The 16,154-nt window shown below is 40.6% G+C and overlaps 1 protein-coding gene across 3 annotated transcripts in view; it reads right to left on the bottom strand.

Annotated features, from left to right (window-relative positions):
- Positions 1 to 16,154, bottom strand: part of wu:fj29h11 (protein NO VEIN) — a 61,032-nt gene that overhangs the window by 17,729 nt on the left and 27,149 nt on the right. For all 3 annotated transcript variants that reach the window (XM_037081182.1, XM_037081184.1, XM_037081183.1), the window contains exons 18-31: positions 15,985 to 16,111; positions 15,632 to 15,854; positions 15,390 to 15,537; positions 12,299 to 12,476; positions 11,971 to 12,148; positions 9,134 to 9,260; positions 8,902 to 9,021; positions 8,183 to 8,333; positions 7,990 to 8,102; positions 6,194 to 6,344; positions 5,807 to 6,052; positions 4,792 to 5,004; positions 1,772 to 1,953; positions 283 to 466 (exon numbers count right to left, since the gene is read on the bottom strand). In XM_037081182.1, coding sequence (XP_036937077.1) covers positions 283 to 466; positions 1,772 to 1,953; positions 4,792 to 5,004; positions 5,807 to 6,052; positions 6,194 to 6,344; positions 7,990 to 8,102; positions 8,183 to 8,333; positions 8,902 to 9,021; positions 9,134 to 9,260; positions 11,971 to 12,148; positions 12,299 to 12,476; positions 15,390 to 15,537; positions 15,632 to 15,854; positions 15,985 to 16,111 — 2,341 coding nt within the window. The remainder of the gene's footprint in view (positions 1 to 282; positions 467 to 1,771; positions 1,954 to 4,791; positions 5,005 to 5,806; positions 6,053 to 6,193; positions 6,345 to 7,989; positions 8,103 to 8,182; positions 8,334 to 8,901; positions 9,022 to 9,133; positions 9,261 to 11,970; positions 12,149 to 12,298; positions 12,477 to 15,389; positions 15,538 to 15,631; positions 15,855 to 15,984; positions 16,112 to 16,154) is intronic.

The following is a 16,154-nucleotide window of genomic DNA, read 5'->3' as shown; positions in this document are numbered from 1 at the left end:
TTTCCTACAAAGGCTAATACACACAATATCTGATACATGAACATGAGCAACGCACAGCTGACACAGAAAAAAAGGGGAGATGGCAGCTGGGGACAGGAAGACACAAGTTCTGCTGAAAGTTCTGAATCTTTTAGCTAGCTTTAAATGGCCAACATGGACACTGAACAATAACCAGAGAAGATCAATGAAGTTTATCTTTCAGTACATCAACCAGTTTACAGAAACTGTGTGTGTGCGTGTGTGTGTGTGTGCATCCGTGCGTGCATGCATGTGTCTCTGTACCAGGCAGTCTCTTTGGTAGGTTGATGTTTCCATATTCTTCAGAGAAGTGTACGCGTTCATCGGCCGGGCACAGCAGACCCCTGCTGGTGAGGACGGGTACTGCATCATCTGAGTACTCCTTGCTGGAGGAGGCATGCAGCTTGATGAAAACCAAGTAACTCACCACTACAGCCTCGGGTTTTGTCTGGTGGTGGAATAAGTGGAGAATGACAGACAAGAGAGAAAAAAAGGGCAATGAAAGAAAGAATGTGAGACATTTTGAAGGAAAATACAATGTAGACTCCTCCCTATCCACTGGCTCCAACCAATGCTCTCTCAAACTGGCTGCTGTCACCCCCATTCTCAAAAAATCCTGGATTAAACCCTGACATCCCAAACAACTACTGACCTCCAACCTCCCCTTTCTGTCCAAAGAACTGTCGCCCCTCAACTCAAGTCTGACTTTTCAGCCAATAACCTCTATAAACCATTCCAATCTTGTTTCTAATCCAAACACAGCTGTGCTCAAAATACCAAACAACCTTCTCCTCTCCTGATACTGGCAACAACAATGTTTTCATCCTGCTTGAACTCTGTGCAGCTTTTAACACCACCATTAACCACTTGATCATTCTCACCAACCTCGAATCCACTTTTAATATCTCTCCTGGTTCAAATCTCACCTTACCAACAGACACCAATTCACCAGCATCAATAACTGCAAATTCTCCACAGCTCCCCTGTCCCAAAGTGTTCCCCAAGATTCAGTTCATGGACACCTCTTCTTCCCGTACATGTTCCTCTTTGGTCACGTAATTTGCCATCATGGACTTCAGTGCCACTGCTTCACAGACAACGTCAAGCTCTATATATCCACCAAAAAAATCTCCACTGTACCTCACTAAACCCTGACTACTAAATCATGGAAATAAAAACCTTCAAAACAATTTCCTCAAACTGTGATAGAGAAAAAAAATCATAATTTTTAAACCACCCACAACTTCTCCCTCACTACACGATGGCTCCCCTCACATCTGAAACCTAAGTGTGATCTTTGATCAAACCCTCTACTTTGAACAACACTTAAAACACCAAAACAGCCTTCTTTAACCTCAAAAACTTGGCCTGCCTCGGTCTACCCCTGTCATTCACAGCTGGAGAGGCTCTCATCCACCCTTTCATCACTTGCAGACTGGATTGCTGCATCAGCCACCTCTATGGTACAAAATCCACAATACTCCAGAACTCTCAGAAATATCCCTAAATCTGCTGCTCACCCACTCCCAGACCTGAGACCACATCACTGCTGTTCTTCAGAACCTCCACTGGCTCCATGTCCATCAGCTAATCCACTTAAAACTTCTCCTCATCATCTACAAAGCCCTCCACAACCTGGCTCCCCTTACTTAGTTGAGCTCCTCCACCAGCACACTCCCACCTGTCCATAGAAAACCTGCTAGTTAAAAAGAGCCTTAAATCATTCTCAAATCCAGCATAGACAGTACAGGACCTTCCATTTGCTGCTCTGTATTGCAGGGTAGATGTGCTGCTCCAGCAGCTTTTGAGGCTCCAGTTCATGAACCCCGAGTCTTCTCAGTAGCTCCCGAACCTGCTGACTCTCTAGAGGCTCCACACAGCTCAGCAGAGCAGGGTGAACAACATTTACATCCCTGTACAATGCTGAAAGAGGTCCTGTGAAAAGAGAAGAAAGCTCGATTAACACCACCACAAACCACAGCCTAAACTAATCTCAGGATCCACGACACAGTGACAACACATTTAACATTTTCTTAACTTTTCCGTATCAACATACAGTGACACTGAAATGTTCCATTATTCCAGTTCATTTAATAATCACACTCCCGGAAGAGACTATCCTGCCTACAGATGTTATGAGAAGCCAAAAGCTGCTGTAGTAACAAACTGTTTCTTTGTAAACCTTTTAGTACTGATGTCTAGACTTATTTGAACCTGGATTTTGGAAACAAAGAATCCATTGCATGAATAAATGTCTTATGTCCTGTCAGTTGTTTCTTGGGAATTCTAACCCACATACATCTAACTAAAAACCACAAGTGACCTACTTTTCCACATTCTTAGACTGGCATCTGAAGGATGCCCACTGAGCTCTGCCCTGCTAAATATTTTAGAAGAACACTGTTTATCTCAGCTAAAGCCATCACACACACATCTCTGTCTACTTGACTTACCCTTCTAGCAAAGCCTGAGGTTTGTGCAGCAAAAGGCTTGCTCCAGCTACCCATACTGACCTGAAAAACAGCTGAGCTGCTTATATGCAGGAGCAGCTCTACAATGTTTAACTTAAGGGTCTTGGTGAGTGTTTCACGAGACGATGTCACTAACAAAACTATTGGCTGTGTAGTCTTTACATTATATATTGTATATATTTATATTTCATTAGTTTGTCATCAAACTAATGAATATAACTTTATTGATTCTGATAATTATCTTTTAAATTGACAAACATCACATGCCACAGTATAAGAGCCCAATCTATGATGACCCTGGCAGTTTTCATATGCTGAGTAGGACTCCACAAAGGTAAAATGAGTGGAGATCCACTTGAATAATCTGTACATGAGAAAAACAGACATTGTTTTTCTTGTTTTTAAGCCATAGAAGCAATAAAAGCAGCTTCTTGCATTTCTTAAGGCAACACTATGTAACTTTTTGACTTTATAATAACAGCTTCATGTTGATGGTACAGTGTGTTGTGACAGGGTGAATGCTGTCCGTCACTGACTAACCACATTTCTTTTATGAGTTAATTAAAGTCACCAAGTAATCTGCTCATTTACCAAATCCAATTTTTCATATTCTTGCTGCTCGTGTGAGGCACTGAAGTGAGATGATACCGTGTGTGGAGGAAGAACACTTAGGGTGAAGCAGAATCAATCAGTCCATAAGCACCTCTGAGTTGCTTATGAGGACACCAGAGCTGTTCCACAACATGACTATTAAAGCCAGCAAACTGCCGTGGCAGAATGCTTACATCAGAATGTGAAAATTAATTATTCATGGCTGCCATTCTTAAACTCTGTGTTCCGTTCTTGAGTGTGATGACGCACAACACTGGTGGCATGCCTCCGCTTTTGTGTCTTCCAATGTGAGCGTCTGTACATCTGCCTATTCTTAGAAAGGTAAAGTTTGCATACACCTACTTAGCTGCCCTGACTAGTCTCTTAGAGGCTGGCACACTCACAGACAGACTGCTGTCGGAGAAGGCTCTGTGAAAAAGAACAGATTTAAAAAAATGTTTTACAGCATGAATTACCACTTTAAGTGACTTTCTCGGTCCAAATGTACCAAATAATTCATTGTGTTATTTTGTTTCGTTTCATGTATCACCGCATCACTGCTGAGGTTTATGAGCACAGATGGTGTTACATTTGCACTGCTCACCATTACCAGGGTGATACATATTTATCTATTTTTGTCTACATCAGTTTGTTGCATTTTTGGAAACCTGTGAAACTGTACTGCCCTACATTCTGATGGCGTTTCTTCCTCTATCTGTGTTTTGCTCTTGCTGTCGGGGTTGATTTAGCACTGTGCAGTCAGGAGGCACATGCATAACCATGAGATGTTTGCAGGTGCTGGGTGATAATTACTGTATCTCAGCTTTGTTGTATATTCTGATGGGTTATTACATTACACCTTGTCCTAGTTTTGTCAAAAATATCTATGTAATACATACTGATTCTCAACTTTTTAAAGCGTTTCAATACTATTTTCAGCAGTATCAACAAGCAAGTACAAGCTGGGTTTTCTTGCCCTCTCTTCTCTTTGGCAGTGAACTAACACACACACACACACACACGCACGCGCGCACACACACACACACACACACACACACACAAGCACCGTTCCAGTGTTCCACTGATTTTATGCCTTCTCAGTCTTGCAAAGAAAACACAGTGTGTGATATTAACAAAGACATGCATACCTGTCCACAATAAGGCAGTGAAATTGAGTTGTATGTCAGTATTTTGGCACACTTATTACAACAAAGTTCCTGTCTTCTTCTTATGATGAGATGACAAAGTGAAAAGCAATGCCGGAGAACCTGATAATGTTAATAAGGGAGTTGGTTACCTCTCTGGAAAGTTGGAGGTGTGAAGCCTGTCCCCTGTAGCTCTTTATCTAACAGCTCCTCCTAGTTTCAATACTCCCACAGACTGTATAAGTCTACTCCCACATATAAAAAAAAAAAACTGACTGCTGTCAAAAAAATGCTGAAAATGGCTGTTGTTTTTAACGGTAAACATGAACTTGGATGAACAATAGCGGTAATGAACTCACGGAAAGAAAAAAATCTTGTGATAGCCTACTGCCATGTTTTTGCCATTTAAATGTTTTTAATGCGAAGCTACAGCAGTAAATTAACTATCTATCAACACTATCTTGTCAAACTACAGTGACAGAAGGTAAATACAGTGAGTATAAGAAGTTGAATGAATAATGATAGTTTACTATAAATATAGTAGATTGTAGAATGAATAAAGTTACCTGTCTGAGCTTGAGCTTTATTTTTTTTGGTTTTGGTTTCCTCCATTGGAAAGAACACGCCCTCCTCGCTCAGTGCCACCACACGCCCATCAGCCAGGGGGATGATGGGTAATTCCCTGAGGGTTTGCAGGACGGAGTCTGCCTCCCCGTAGCCATGCTCCAGAGCTCGGTAGTTGCAAACCAGCAGTCTAGCCAGCTTTCGCAGGCCATCATCTAGAAGACAGTGGTTGGTTGATTTACTGAATGGTACTTACTTTCCCACCATGTTTTCAACACAGTGTTTTCAACACATCACACTGTTTTAATGTCATGAGTTTTGTTTGTAGTCAGAACCTAGTCTGACAAACTGTTAAACACCTGGTATTTCTATTTACCACAGAGGTGTTTGCACTCAGAAACTGTAAGGGGGGCCAAATCTCATCTGTACATAATGTTGCTTGAGTCATTTTATAATTTTTAGTCAATAAAATCTCAAACAGTAGTCTTAAAATCGTTGCTTCTGTCCAACCAACAGTCCAAAACCCAAAGACTCTTCATTTGCTGTCATAAATGAGAAAGTAAAGCAGCAAACCCTCACATTTAAGAAGCTCAAACCAACACCAATTGCTTGAAAAATTACTAAAACAGTTAATCAGTTATTGAAACATTAACAATTTAATCAGTGATGTTTGACAGCAATGGGTTCCAACATCTCACCCTATCTATATAGGAATGTGTGTTTAATAGTAATTAATAGTGTCTATTAACTATTGTCTAGTGACTATTTGAGCTCCAAGGGAAATATTTATTGACAATGTGGTCAACACTGCATCGAAAAACATAATGTAGATTGAAAGGGTTATTTTTTTTAAATACAATAATGTAAGCCTTTAACTACATAAAAGCTGTTGTGTGTTTGTAGTGAACATTACTGGTATGCAACCTAATGGATCTGAGCTGCTGTAAAATCACCCTAACTGCCTCTGAAAATACATGTAATGATGTTTGTTTCTCCGTCTTTATCTCTTCCACACACCTGAATGGATGCCTTCCACTCTCAGCTCCTTGGCCATGGCTGTGGTTACCGTAGAAACATCAGATCCCCGCAGGTATCGGACTCCTAGGTGAGTGAGCAGGGAAGTGGACGGGCCCAGGCTCAAACCCGGATGGAGATAAGACAGAGACAGATGCCTTTCGAGCTCTGCTCCGCCAATCACGTCGCGGATCACGGTGTCCTGACAGACGGCCACTTGGGAAGGCAGCTTGAACACAACCTCACCAGCTGGGAGAGAGAGCACAAAAGAACAGTGGTAGGGTCAGACACAATGTTTTCTGTTTATGGTACGTCAAAGCTGAGCTCAGAGCATATTAGAGATATTTTTGTTTTGTTTCTGCTGTTTGTTTTGGTGTGTGTGAGTAATACTTGAGCTGAGAGTAGGCAGGAAGGCCTTGCCCTTGAGCAGTTGAATAATCTGCCCGGCAACAGGCTTGAAGAAATCCAGCACTTCATCAGGCAGGGGGATGAACTGCAGGAACTGGCAGAGGCCCTTCAGCCCCTTGAACTTTGGGTGGTCCTGGAATAAAGAGCAAACAAAACACTGGTTTAAAGGAAACATATAGATGAGGACAACTTAGTTTTATTAGTTCTTATGACTGTATTATGTTTTGGAAATCCTACAGTTGTGACTTTTTCTCCACATACCAAAATTTCAGAAAGCCTTTTTGTTTGTGTTATTTTATCCAAGCTACAAACACAGACTCATACTCATGCGTTTATACACAATACCCCTTTTCATGTTGTCTGAATAAATGTATTTTTGTATAGTACAGACATCAGTATGATCAGAGTCATGTCATACTTGTCTGTTTTAAGTCTTTCTTCTCATTTACTAATTACTTGTGGTCATTTTCATTTTGTTAATTTCCAATCACTGTTAAAGCTGCAGTCTGGAGTTTTGAGAAAAAAGTGGGCTTAGCCAGAAAATTTGAATGGTCACAGGTCCCAGGTTCCTCCTTCCTCCTCTCTGCTTCGATGCAGCCCTGCCTTCAAAGACCCTCCCACAGAAGAGCCTGCTGTGCACGAGCAGGCTTGTAACCACGGTAACAGAGGATGCCAGATAACCAAGACGTGCATTCAAAATAACAACAACATAAGCCCTAATTGTTGTGTAATGACGAGTGCCTCATGCCGATCATTGTAGTAACCCGAGTAACAAACAATATTCTTCACATCGCAGTAGATGGAGTTACCAGGTAATCATTACCCAGTGCAACACCATGCTGCCTTTCTGAAGCATGAATAATGTTATTTTTCTAAACCAATTCAACCACTTCAGAGCATACTGAACACAAACAAATGTTATAACTGCCTGGTCACTTCAAAGACACTTTTGCTAACCAACAGCCATAAAGACAAAGCTAAACACCGGAGTTAGCATACAAGCTAACAAGCTAGATTTAGCAGCAAGCTACGTAGCTCAACTGCAACATGGCCTTGTGGTTAAAACATAAAACATACAGTATATCAAGCAGGGGTCCTTGTAAGCAGAAGAGTCCTTACAAATCCCACCACTCCCTCCACCTCTGAAATGACGCTCCAATATCTATCCTTGTTTTCAATCTGGCTCGGTTCAATTCTGTGTTTGTTTTTACACTGCTTTTCTTTGTCACTCTTCTTATTTCTTCTCTTTGAAGTGGGCAATGGTGGGACATTTTTCGGCTCTGTTGTTGTCTGTTCTCCGCCATTGTTTACAGTTTGAGCTTGAACATATCTGACCAGGTAAGAGCAGGCACTGTGTGACGATGTCACTAACAAAACAATGTCACTCACAGCCACAGACAGTGAATTTTTACACAGCTGACCTGTATCTTATTCTACTGTCAGATCATAATGACAATTTTAGTAAAGTAGCTAGTAGATCATGTTGACATCATAGTAAAATTGAGCCTTGACCTGTTGGATATGAAAGGTAATCATTTAATCCCCAGGGCCCTTTTAAAGCATTTCAGTGGTTGAAAGGGCATAATTCCTCCTGTTCCCTAATATACTTACTGGAATTACTACCAAAATAAAATCAGTCGCATATCATACTGAATTTACCATAAGACCTGCTATTGCAATATCTTTTATAGTTTTATTCATAAATTACACCTCATCACATTCGTTGTATCAATGATTTGTTTTCTTCCCACCGGCCTGCAGATACAGTATCATCTTACAGTGAAGACGTCCATGGCATGGAGGAAGAGTTGAGGTATCTCCGAGCGAAGCGACTGGTTCCAAGAACTGTCTCTGTCAACGTCTTCCCGAGAGGAAGGGATGTCAAAGTCACCTGGAGAAGAGAATCGAGAGAGAGGAATGAGCTGTGTGTCCACGAGCCTGCAGCTCAATAATTCTAGACTCCATTCTCACCTTGGATGATGAAACGGAAGCCGAAGCTGCGAAGGGGCAGGTAAGCAAACACGGGCTGTTTCTGTGGCTGCCATACAATGTCGCTTTCTGTGTTGCTGCTGTCAAGCTGGAAAGCCAGGGCAAGCTCGGTGGACTCCACATCCTCTTTGATCTGAAGGAGAAACAGATCAATGTCAAAACAGATGCTGCAGCTCACAAACAAACTTCTTACAGGAATGGAGTTTGATGCCTGTTCAATGGCTGCTGGGAACCTGGAGCACAAAATGTCTTGACATATTTTCTTTCACTCAGCTTCATTTCTAATCTTACATAACCTAACTGAAGGTAACGCAGCACTGCTTCTGGGAAATGGAAGAAGAAAGGTGAACGAAGAAGAGAGGCAAACAGGGATTATAGGAAGGTTTCAGACTGACACATCATTAAGATCTGTTTGGCAGTGTTTTTGTGCTCATATGGATTTCTTTGTCGTATGTTCCAGCTTGATGTGGGAGCCAGAAGATTGCATAATGTGGCAATCTGGCAAGATGGCATTACTTTTACATAGCAACATTAAAAGGATGTCAGAGAAATACAAGACTTCACTGAATTTAGTTTATTTCCCAGGAAGGATGAAATCTACAAAACAGATGTCAACTTCTTCCTCTAAAATCCAGATATGATCTCTGCACCTGAAAGTGAATCAATGGACTGAGAAAGGAATGTTGGTGTAGGTGCATTACCTTCTTAGGATGCACCATAGTTTTGACCACTAGCCAGTGGTCAATGCCCTCAGTGTGCTCCACCTCCAACACATTGTGACTCAGGTCTTTACGTGTCATCCTCACGAGACGCTTCTCACTCTGCAGAAGCAAAGAAGTGGAATCATGGAAAGCAGGTGATCCTTCATGAATTGTTTTAAGAGCCCCCAAAAATGACATCATCTTTGTGCATTTTCAGAGGAGCAAGATTTACCTGATTGTAGATGATGATGGAGCGCAGGCGGTGCAGAAAGAGCAGCAGAGAGGGATGCACATCGTGGAAGAGATTCCTGGTCTGATGGCTCTCAGAGCGCAGGGGAAGGCAGATCTTTGTGGTCCAGCTGATGAGAGAACACATGCAGTTAGGTAGTTAGTGTGAATATCAAACATGCAGCTTTAAAAGAAAATAAATTCCATTTAGTTTTTTGTTTTTTATCACCTAACATGGTTAGAGGTTACTTTTTAATTTTTTGTGTACTTTAAACAAAGATATTCAGTATTGGCTGCAAGCAGCTCAAGGAGTAATATTCTTTAATACTTTGTTTAAAATCTGCACCATTAAATTTTTTATTTTTTTTATTTCAACAATGGATCTAATCTGGGGCGCCGTTTAGCTCAGTGGGTAGAGCGGGCGTCCCATGTACAGAGGCTTTGTCCTCGCTGTAGCGGCCCCTGGTTTGAGTCACAGCGTGTCATTCCCCCTCTCTGTCAACCTGTTTCCTCTCATGTCTTCAGCTGCTGTCAATAAAAAGCCAAAGGCCTAAAATATATTTTTTGTGAAAGGGGTCACTTTTAGTAACAAACTCAAGAAGAGCTAAAATGGAATTGAGTAGACTACAGGCCAAGGCCCAATCGTCCCTTTTTGTACTCAATCGTATAAGTCCTTTGTAAAATAGCAGCTGGCATCATTTTGAAAGATAGGATGACTTGGAGGATGAGGAAGAGCACATTTTACTAGCTGTTTTACATCTAAAATTAATATCTAACACTTGTTATAATGTTGGCAAGCAGATATATGGATCAAAAACTAGCTATTCATAATAACAGTTAGCAATTTAGCCTTTTGTGCTTACAACTGCTATATATATGCTGTACTGATGGTTTCACCACTCACTGTCACTGTTGTTATTTTGACCTAGCTGTAGATGAAGGTTGGAGACCAGTCAGTCCAGATCAGTATCACCTTAGTTAATGCAATTCTTTTACTAATTTTGGCCAAAAGCAGTGAAAACATATTTCTTTGGGACAAAATTTTGTTTAGTTTGGACATTAAACCAGAGGAGTTAAGATTATTATTCCTCTGTGGTGCAACCAAATATCAACAGTTTCGATATCAAGCTGACTAGTTTCAACACACTGTTAAGTGAGGACCTCACATTCGAATTAAGACAGAATGTACGCATAACTGGTTCAACAGGCAGATACATTTTTCTCATCGAGATCCATGCATCATTTTCTGAGAAATCTAAAAAAATAAATAAATAAATAAAAATGCTCCATCTCGCAATGTTAAACAAAGACAGAAAAAACACCTGGATCCGTCCGTATCTGGATCCACGGCAAATGTTATACTCTGGGCCAAAACCCATCCTCCATCCAAGTTAGGTGGAAATCCGTTCAACCAACAAATATATGCCCACATATCAACTAACTGTGCAGTTCTCTCAGCTCTGTGACCCATTAATGTTAGCACATAATGAAATGAAATCTCAGCATTGTTCTGAAATTTATGCCAATATGACAAGCCAATAAGATTTAATTATGTTCATGAAACACAAACCATTTATCAAGTAGTTTCTTCGACCACGCTATCTGTGGTTGATTAACTAGATGACTAAATCAGTCTCAGCAAGGCGAGGTGAGGTCTGAGGCGAACTGTTGAATCGATTCTGAAGAAAGATAGTTGATTTTTGAGTCTTCAAACATTTAAACCAATCAATTAGTTTGATCATGTACTGTTAATTAGAGGCATTATTTACTAAAATAACCTAATTGTTGGAGAAACAGATTATCAATAGTTTGGATAATTGATTGCATCTGCAAGTGTCATGTCTCGTGTTTGTTTTGTTCTTGTTTCTGGTTTTTGGTTTCTTGTTTATGATTTACATCCTTGTATTTTGTCTTGTGTTATGTTTTTTCCTTGTCTTGTGTGTCATGTGTTTGATTTTCCATGCCCTCATGTGTCCTTTAAGTTTCTCTCATGTTCTCCCCTCTTGCTCCCTCTGTCTGTTGTCTTGTTCCCTCCTGGTCTGTTCCTCTGTGCTCCTCCCCCTCGTTATCACACCTGGCTTCCTTCCTCCTCTCTCCTCACCTGTGCCTCGTCATGTCATTAGTGTCTGTGTATTTAGTCTCTGTGTTTCCCCTCACTCCTTGTTTGGTCATTGTATTCTGTCTTCTGTTCTCTGTCTGATCCTTGCTCCTGGTTCTTGTTCATGATCCTGATTCTTGTTCATGTTCCTGTTTGGTAGGTTTTGGATTTATTTTGTATTTTGTTCTCTTTGATTTTGTACTTTGACATTGATTTGAACTTTGTATTTTTTTTGCTTTGCTACTTTGACTCGTTCTTAGTTGTTACTTTGTTTTTCCATCCCTGCTCGTCCGCTTTTGGTTTTTGCATACAACTTTTCAATAAAGCTCGCTTTTTGTTCTCCTTATCTTGCCTCCAGTAACTGCATTTGGGTCCACCTTCCCTTCCATAGTTTTCCCTTTTACCCCATCGCGACAGCAAGTATAAGAGCTGACATGAAAATTTAAATTTGACGTTTATATAATAAATAGGACTGAAGACCATTCAGCATGTTACAATCTGAGCGCAGGTGTAAACAATTAAATGAGTGATTGCTCATTTCCATTACACTGCTTCAGTTTCAGGCTCTAGGTGTTGTTCATTGCTCATTGTCACACTTCCAGGAGTTCACGGGACACTTTAATAAAAATGAGAGATTGTTCGCGGTATTGTACTAGAAACACCTGTGACTTTCTTTTTACTTTTCATAGGTAAAACTGTGAAAAGTCAAAATGTCTGCTGCCACTGTTTCTCAATCATCCAACCTGTGCTGGTTTATGTCCTTCAGCTGTGTGTTCAGTGGCCTCTCATCCTCAGCCCAGTGAGGCAGGATGTATCCCATAGGGCCACAGGTCTTGTCAAAACGCAGGTGGAAGCCGTTGGAATGAATCTCAGGACAGTCTGTGACTTTAAACACTGACTTGAAGCCGATGCCCTTTTGTCCTGTTACGAGTGGAGGGATCAGGATCATTAACACATCACACTAAGGCAAGTTCACATTTTATAACATCACATATTTCTCTATATTTTTAGGTGACTTCTATTGACAAACGGTGATTTAAAACCCCGGCAGGGCACCATGTACACATTTACCTATGTATCCATATTGGTGTTTGCCCTTGGTGCTGCAGCCCACATCACAGATGGCCCTGATGTTACTCTCCTGAAAGCCGGTCTCATTGTTTAGAATGGTAATGCAGTCTTTCTCCACCACAAGGGCCAGCGCTGGAAGGAAACCCGTCTCTGATGGGTAACTGTTGTCATCAGCATTCTGAAAATTAGAAACAGAGAGGTGTGAATACGTCACTTAGATGCACAGAGGAAACCTTGTTTATTGATCACATCCGTCCAGGTCAAAGTAATCACTATGAGCAGATGAAATTTTCTTTTCTTTATTACTGCAGATTACCATCTAAATTACATTTCTAAATTAACGGATTAATATGAAATTAAGAAACAGACAGCTTTCCCGTTTACTGAATTTTATTGACTGTTTCAAAATACGCCGCAGCCTTTTTTAGACTTTTTGTCATGATTTGAATGTGCACGGAGCACCAGCCTAGGGTAGCCAGCTAAGCAGAAAGGTAACAACAAGGGAGTAAGTTGAAATGAAATATATCGTTACTGCACTTATTCTCCCCATACAGATGCAGACGCCTCAATTTTCCCCTCCCACCCAGAGGCCTTTTGGCAGCCAGCCAACTGCCAGCTGGTTCCCAGTCCCCCCTTCCTCCTGGGTGTATCTGCCTAGATTCCACTGTAAACACGCCCATTCATTCAATTGCATGGTGTTACCATAAGATTGCGATTCACTCACAAAAAACATATGCAGGATAAATACCATTTAAACCAAAACCCTATTATTCTACATAATTATATACACTATATATTACATTTATGTAACTGACTCCCAGAAGTGAAAATATACTGAAAAAAGATTGATTCCAAAACCCACAACATGTTTTTACCTGACCTGAATATTCTGCTTCCATCCATTCAAATTTGTTGGCGTTTAGCCTTCCAAAAACAACATTTTCAGTATGGCGTCAAACAAAGTCTCCTCTTGGATTTCCACATACACTTGACTTGGTCTAGCAGTAATCTAGCAGCATGAGACATTACATTTATATAACAACTAACTCTCAAATCCCCATACCACTGCATATAAAGTCAGCCACTCAGCTCACAGTTTTTCCTTCCTGTCAAATCATCAATTCCCCATCCATATTACTTTCACTTCCACGAAGAACTGTCAAAAAAAAAAAAGAAAAAAAAAAAAGGCAGCTGTATATGGTAGCCAAATAATCATTAAATATGATCTGTGTGGGAATCTATTATATATGTTGCATATTGTATGCCTATGACACGGTAAAAACAGCTGATTTCACACTGAAGTAATGCTTCAGCTTCTATCATCACTGCTCGTCCTGGTGATAGATAAACCATTGCAAGTGGTTTCCACACATTACGTTTTGGCCCTGCGTTTACTACATCATCGCCAGGGATCTCATTCTAGTCACAGACTCCACCAGGTCAAAGCACAGACCTGTCTTATAAATTGTTTTGCTTGGATTGGTAGAATATACACACTGTGACTTTCTTTAATCCGTTTTTCATAATTATAACTGTATCTACCACTGATTTCCTGAATTGATTTGTTTCTGATTCCTTTTGATTCCTTTTGCTCTGGGATAATTCAGTTACAGTATCAATTTTTACTTGGCTCTGAAAGCAATTCTGAGAGATTAATGCTATAAAAAGGAAAACCCCAAACCTGGTACATTATAAAAACATATTACTATAATCCGTAGGTGATTTGTTAATTTTTAACATTGGGGATGGCCCAATGGGAGCACCACCCTGCACACCTATGTACACCTCCCATAGTACATTGTTGCAGGACACCTTAATGTTATGTGACCATAACTGTGACATTTCTAATTCTACAATTTCATTTTATCTAGTTATCTTCCTTCTCTCCCTACTACACTTGTCTTTTTGTAACTGTATATACAGGATGGAGAAAGCCACTCCAGCAGAGTGCATTTCAACAGAGGGTAAAACAGCTGGTGTCAGGAAATGTAACAGCTACCTTACTTATAATCATTAGTAAGGTAGCTATAGGTAAAGTAAGGCAAACTATAAACCAGCACAAAATGATAATTACCAACATAAGCCACCATGTTCTGAACAGACAGACTAAAAACACTCAAAAAGTAACATTTAGATTCAGAGCATAAATAGCAAACTTACTTTTAATATTAACAGTCAGAAAAACCTCATCTCTGAAAAAACATTACTGAAAATGAACATGTGCGTCTGCTACAGATTTCCCCCCCCCCCCCCCCCCCCGCACGGCATCATACCATGAATGTATAAACAGAACCCCAGCAGGAATGTTTCAGAAGCCTTTTGCCTGCCCGACTTTGTTGATCTGGTCATTTTTGATTCATATACAATCGCGAGTCTGCACAGGGTGTTTTATTTTGAAAATGGATCGGATGCTCTATGCCGTTCCTGTGTCTCTGATTTCCTGTCAGCATGATTTGCTCTGTGCAGAACCCAAAGCAGCCGTGCCCCACTTGATCTGCTACTAGCAGATGGAGAGTGATGGCAGGTTAACAAGGGGGATGCTTTTTGGTAACTTTACTAACAAGGGGGACTATAATGGAATTTCATTAAATGGTGTTGGAGATTTGTGGACAAAATCTGCCTGAAATGAATGAGATACTGTTGTGACTTTAGTATGTAAGGGATAAAAATGGGGTAGTGAAAGAACAGGACAGAAATGGCTGATGTAGGCATATATATTTCAACAAAGGAAAATAAGACAAAATAAATAGAAACTTTGCTGCATCAAACAATTCCATGGCACTTAAATGCAGCATGGAGTGCCTATACTGTGAGTGTGAACATCCGACACAGACAAACTTTTAATCACATGACTGTTTTGGTACAAACAATCTGTCAATATGGCAGAGAGCCTCATTTACACTGAATGACAAGGCAAAGGTATACTAAAAGAATGATCTCTGGATTTTATGACTCGATATCGGATCATTCAAATGAAGACTGATGTGAATTTTAAATCCAACACTATTCATGATAACTTGGTATATCTGATAAAGATGTACTAGTGGCAAATAATAAACATTTCGCTAGATTTAAATAATATAGAAGCCACCTGAATGAGTTCCAGGACGAAGTGTGTGTCTTTGCTGTATAGTTCGGTGGAGAGGCGGTCCAAGCTGCGGCCCAGCCTGTTCTGGTGGACCTGCATCAGGCTCTGGCCTTCAGCAGTCAATTCCACGCCAATACCAAACTCCCTCTTCCTGTCAGAAACAAAAATGAGACAAGAGAAAAAAGTATAGATAAGCTGTGGATACACTGTGGGTAACTATAAAGGCTGACATCATGAAAACAAACCTGATATCCTCAATTATAGCTCTCTGGAAATCTAATGTGGTCTCTGACTGGCAGCTGGCAGCATCCTTTTCATTAGAATCAGACATTTCTGACTGCTCCTCGGCCTGGCCTCCTTCAGCTTCACTGCTGATATCTGAAGTCTCTCCATTAGGCAGTGAGGTCAACTCATACAGTTCCTCTTCATCCTCTCCCTCATCAACCTCGACTTCTTCATTGCCATTGACTGGAAGAAAACAAACAATTACAACCAAAGAAAATCAAATTGCTAAGTGCTTTATGTAGAGTACAAAAAAAACAACAAAAAACAAAAACAAAAAAAAACATTCCTGTGAAGGAGTACTACTTTCACTAACCTTGTTGTGGGCTCTGGGTGAGAGGGGAGGAAGCAAAGCTGTTGTCAATGACGTTGTCCTCAAGAAACTCATCTTCGCTCATATTAAGAGCTGACAGACTGCTGCTCTCAGAATCTATCAAATTAGACTGAAAAAAGAGACGCAAATTAGAGGCCAAGTGAGCTAAGACG

This window comes from Acanthopagrus latus, chromosome 20 (assembly GCF_904848185.1).
Source record: "Acanthopagrus latus isolate v.2019 chromosome 20, fAcaLat1.1, whole genome shotgun sequence".
Classification (NCBI taxonomy): Eukaryota; Metazoa; Chordata; class Actinopteri; order Spariformes; family Sparidae; genus Acanthopagrus; species Acanthopagrus latus.
This window is presented reverse-complemented; position numbering and strand designations above follow the sequence as displayed.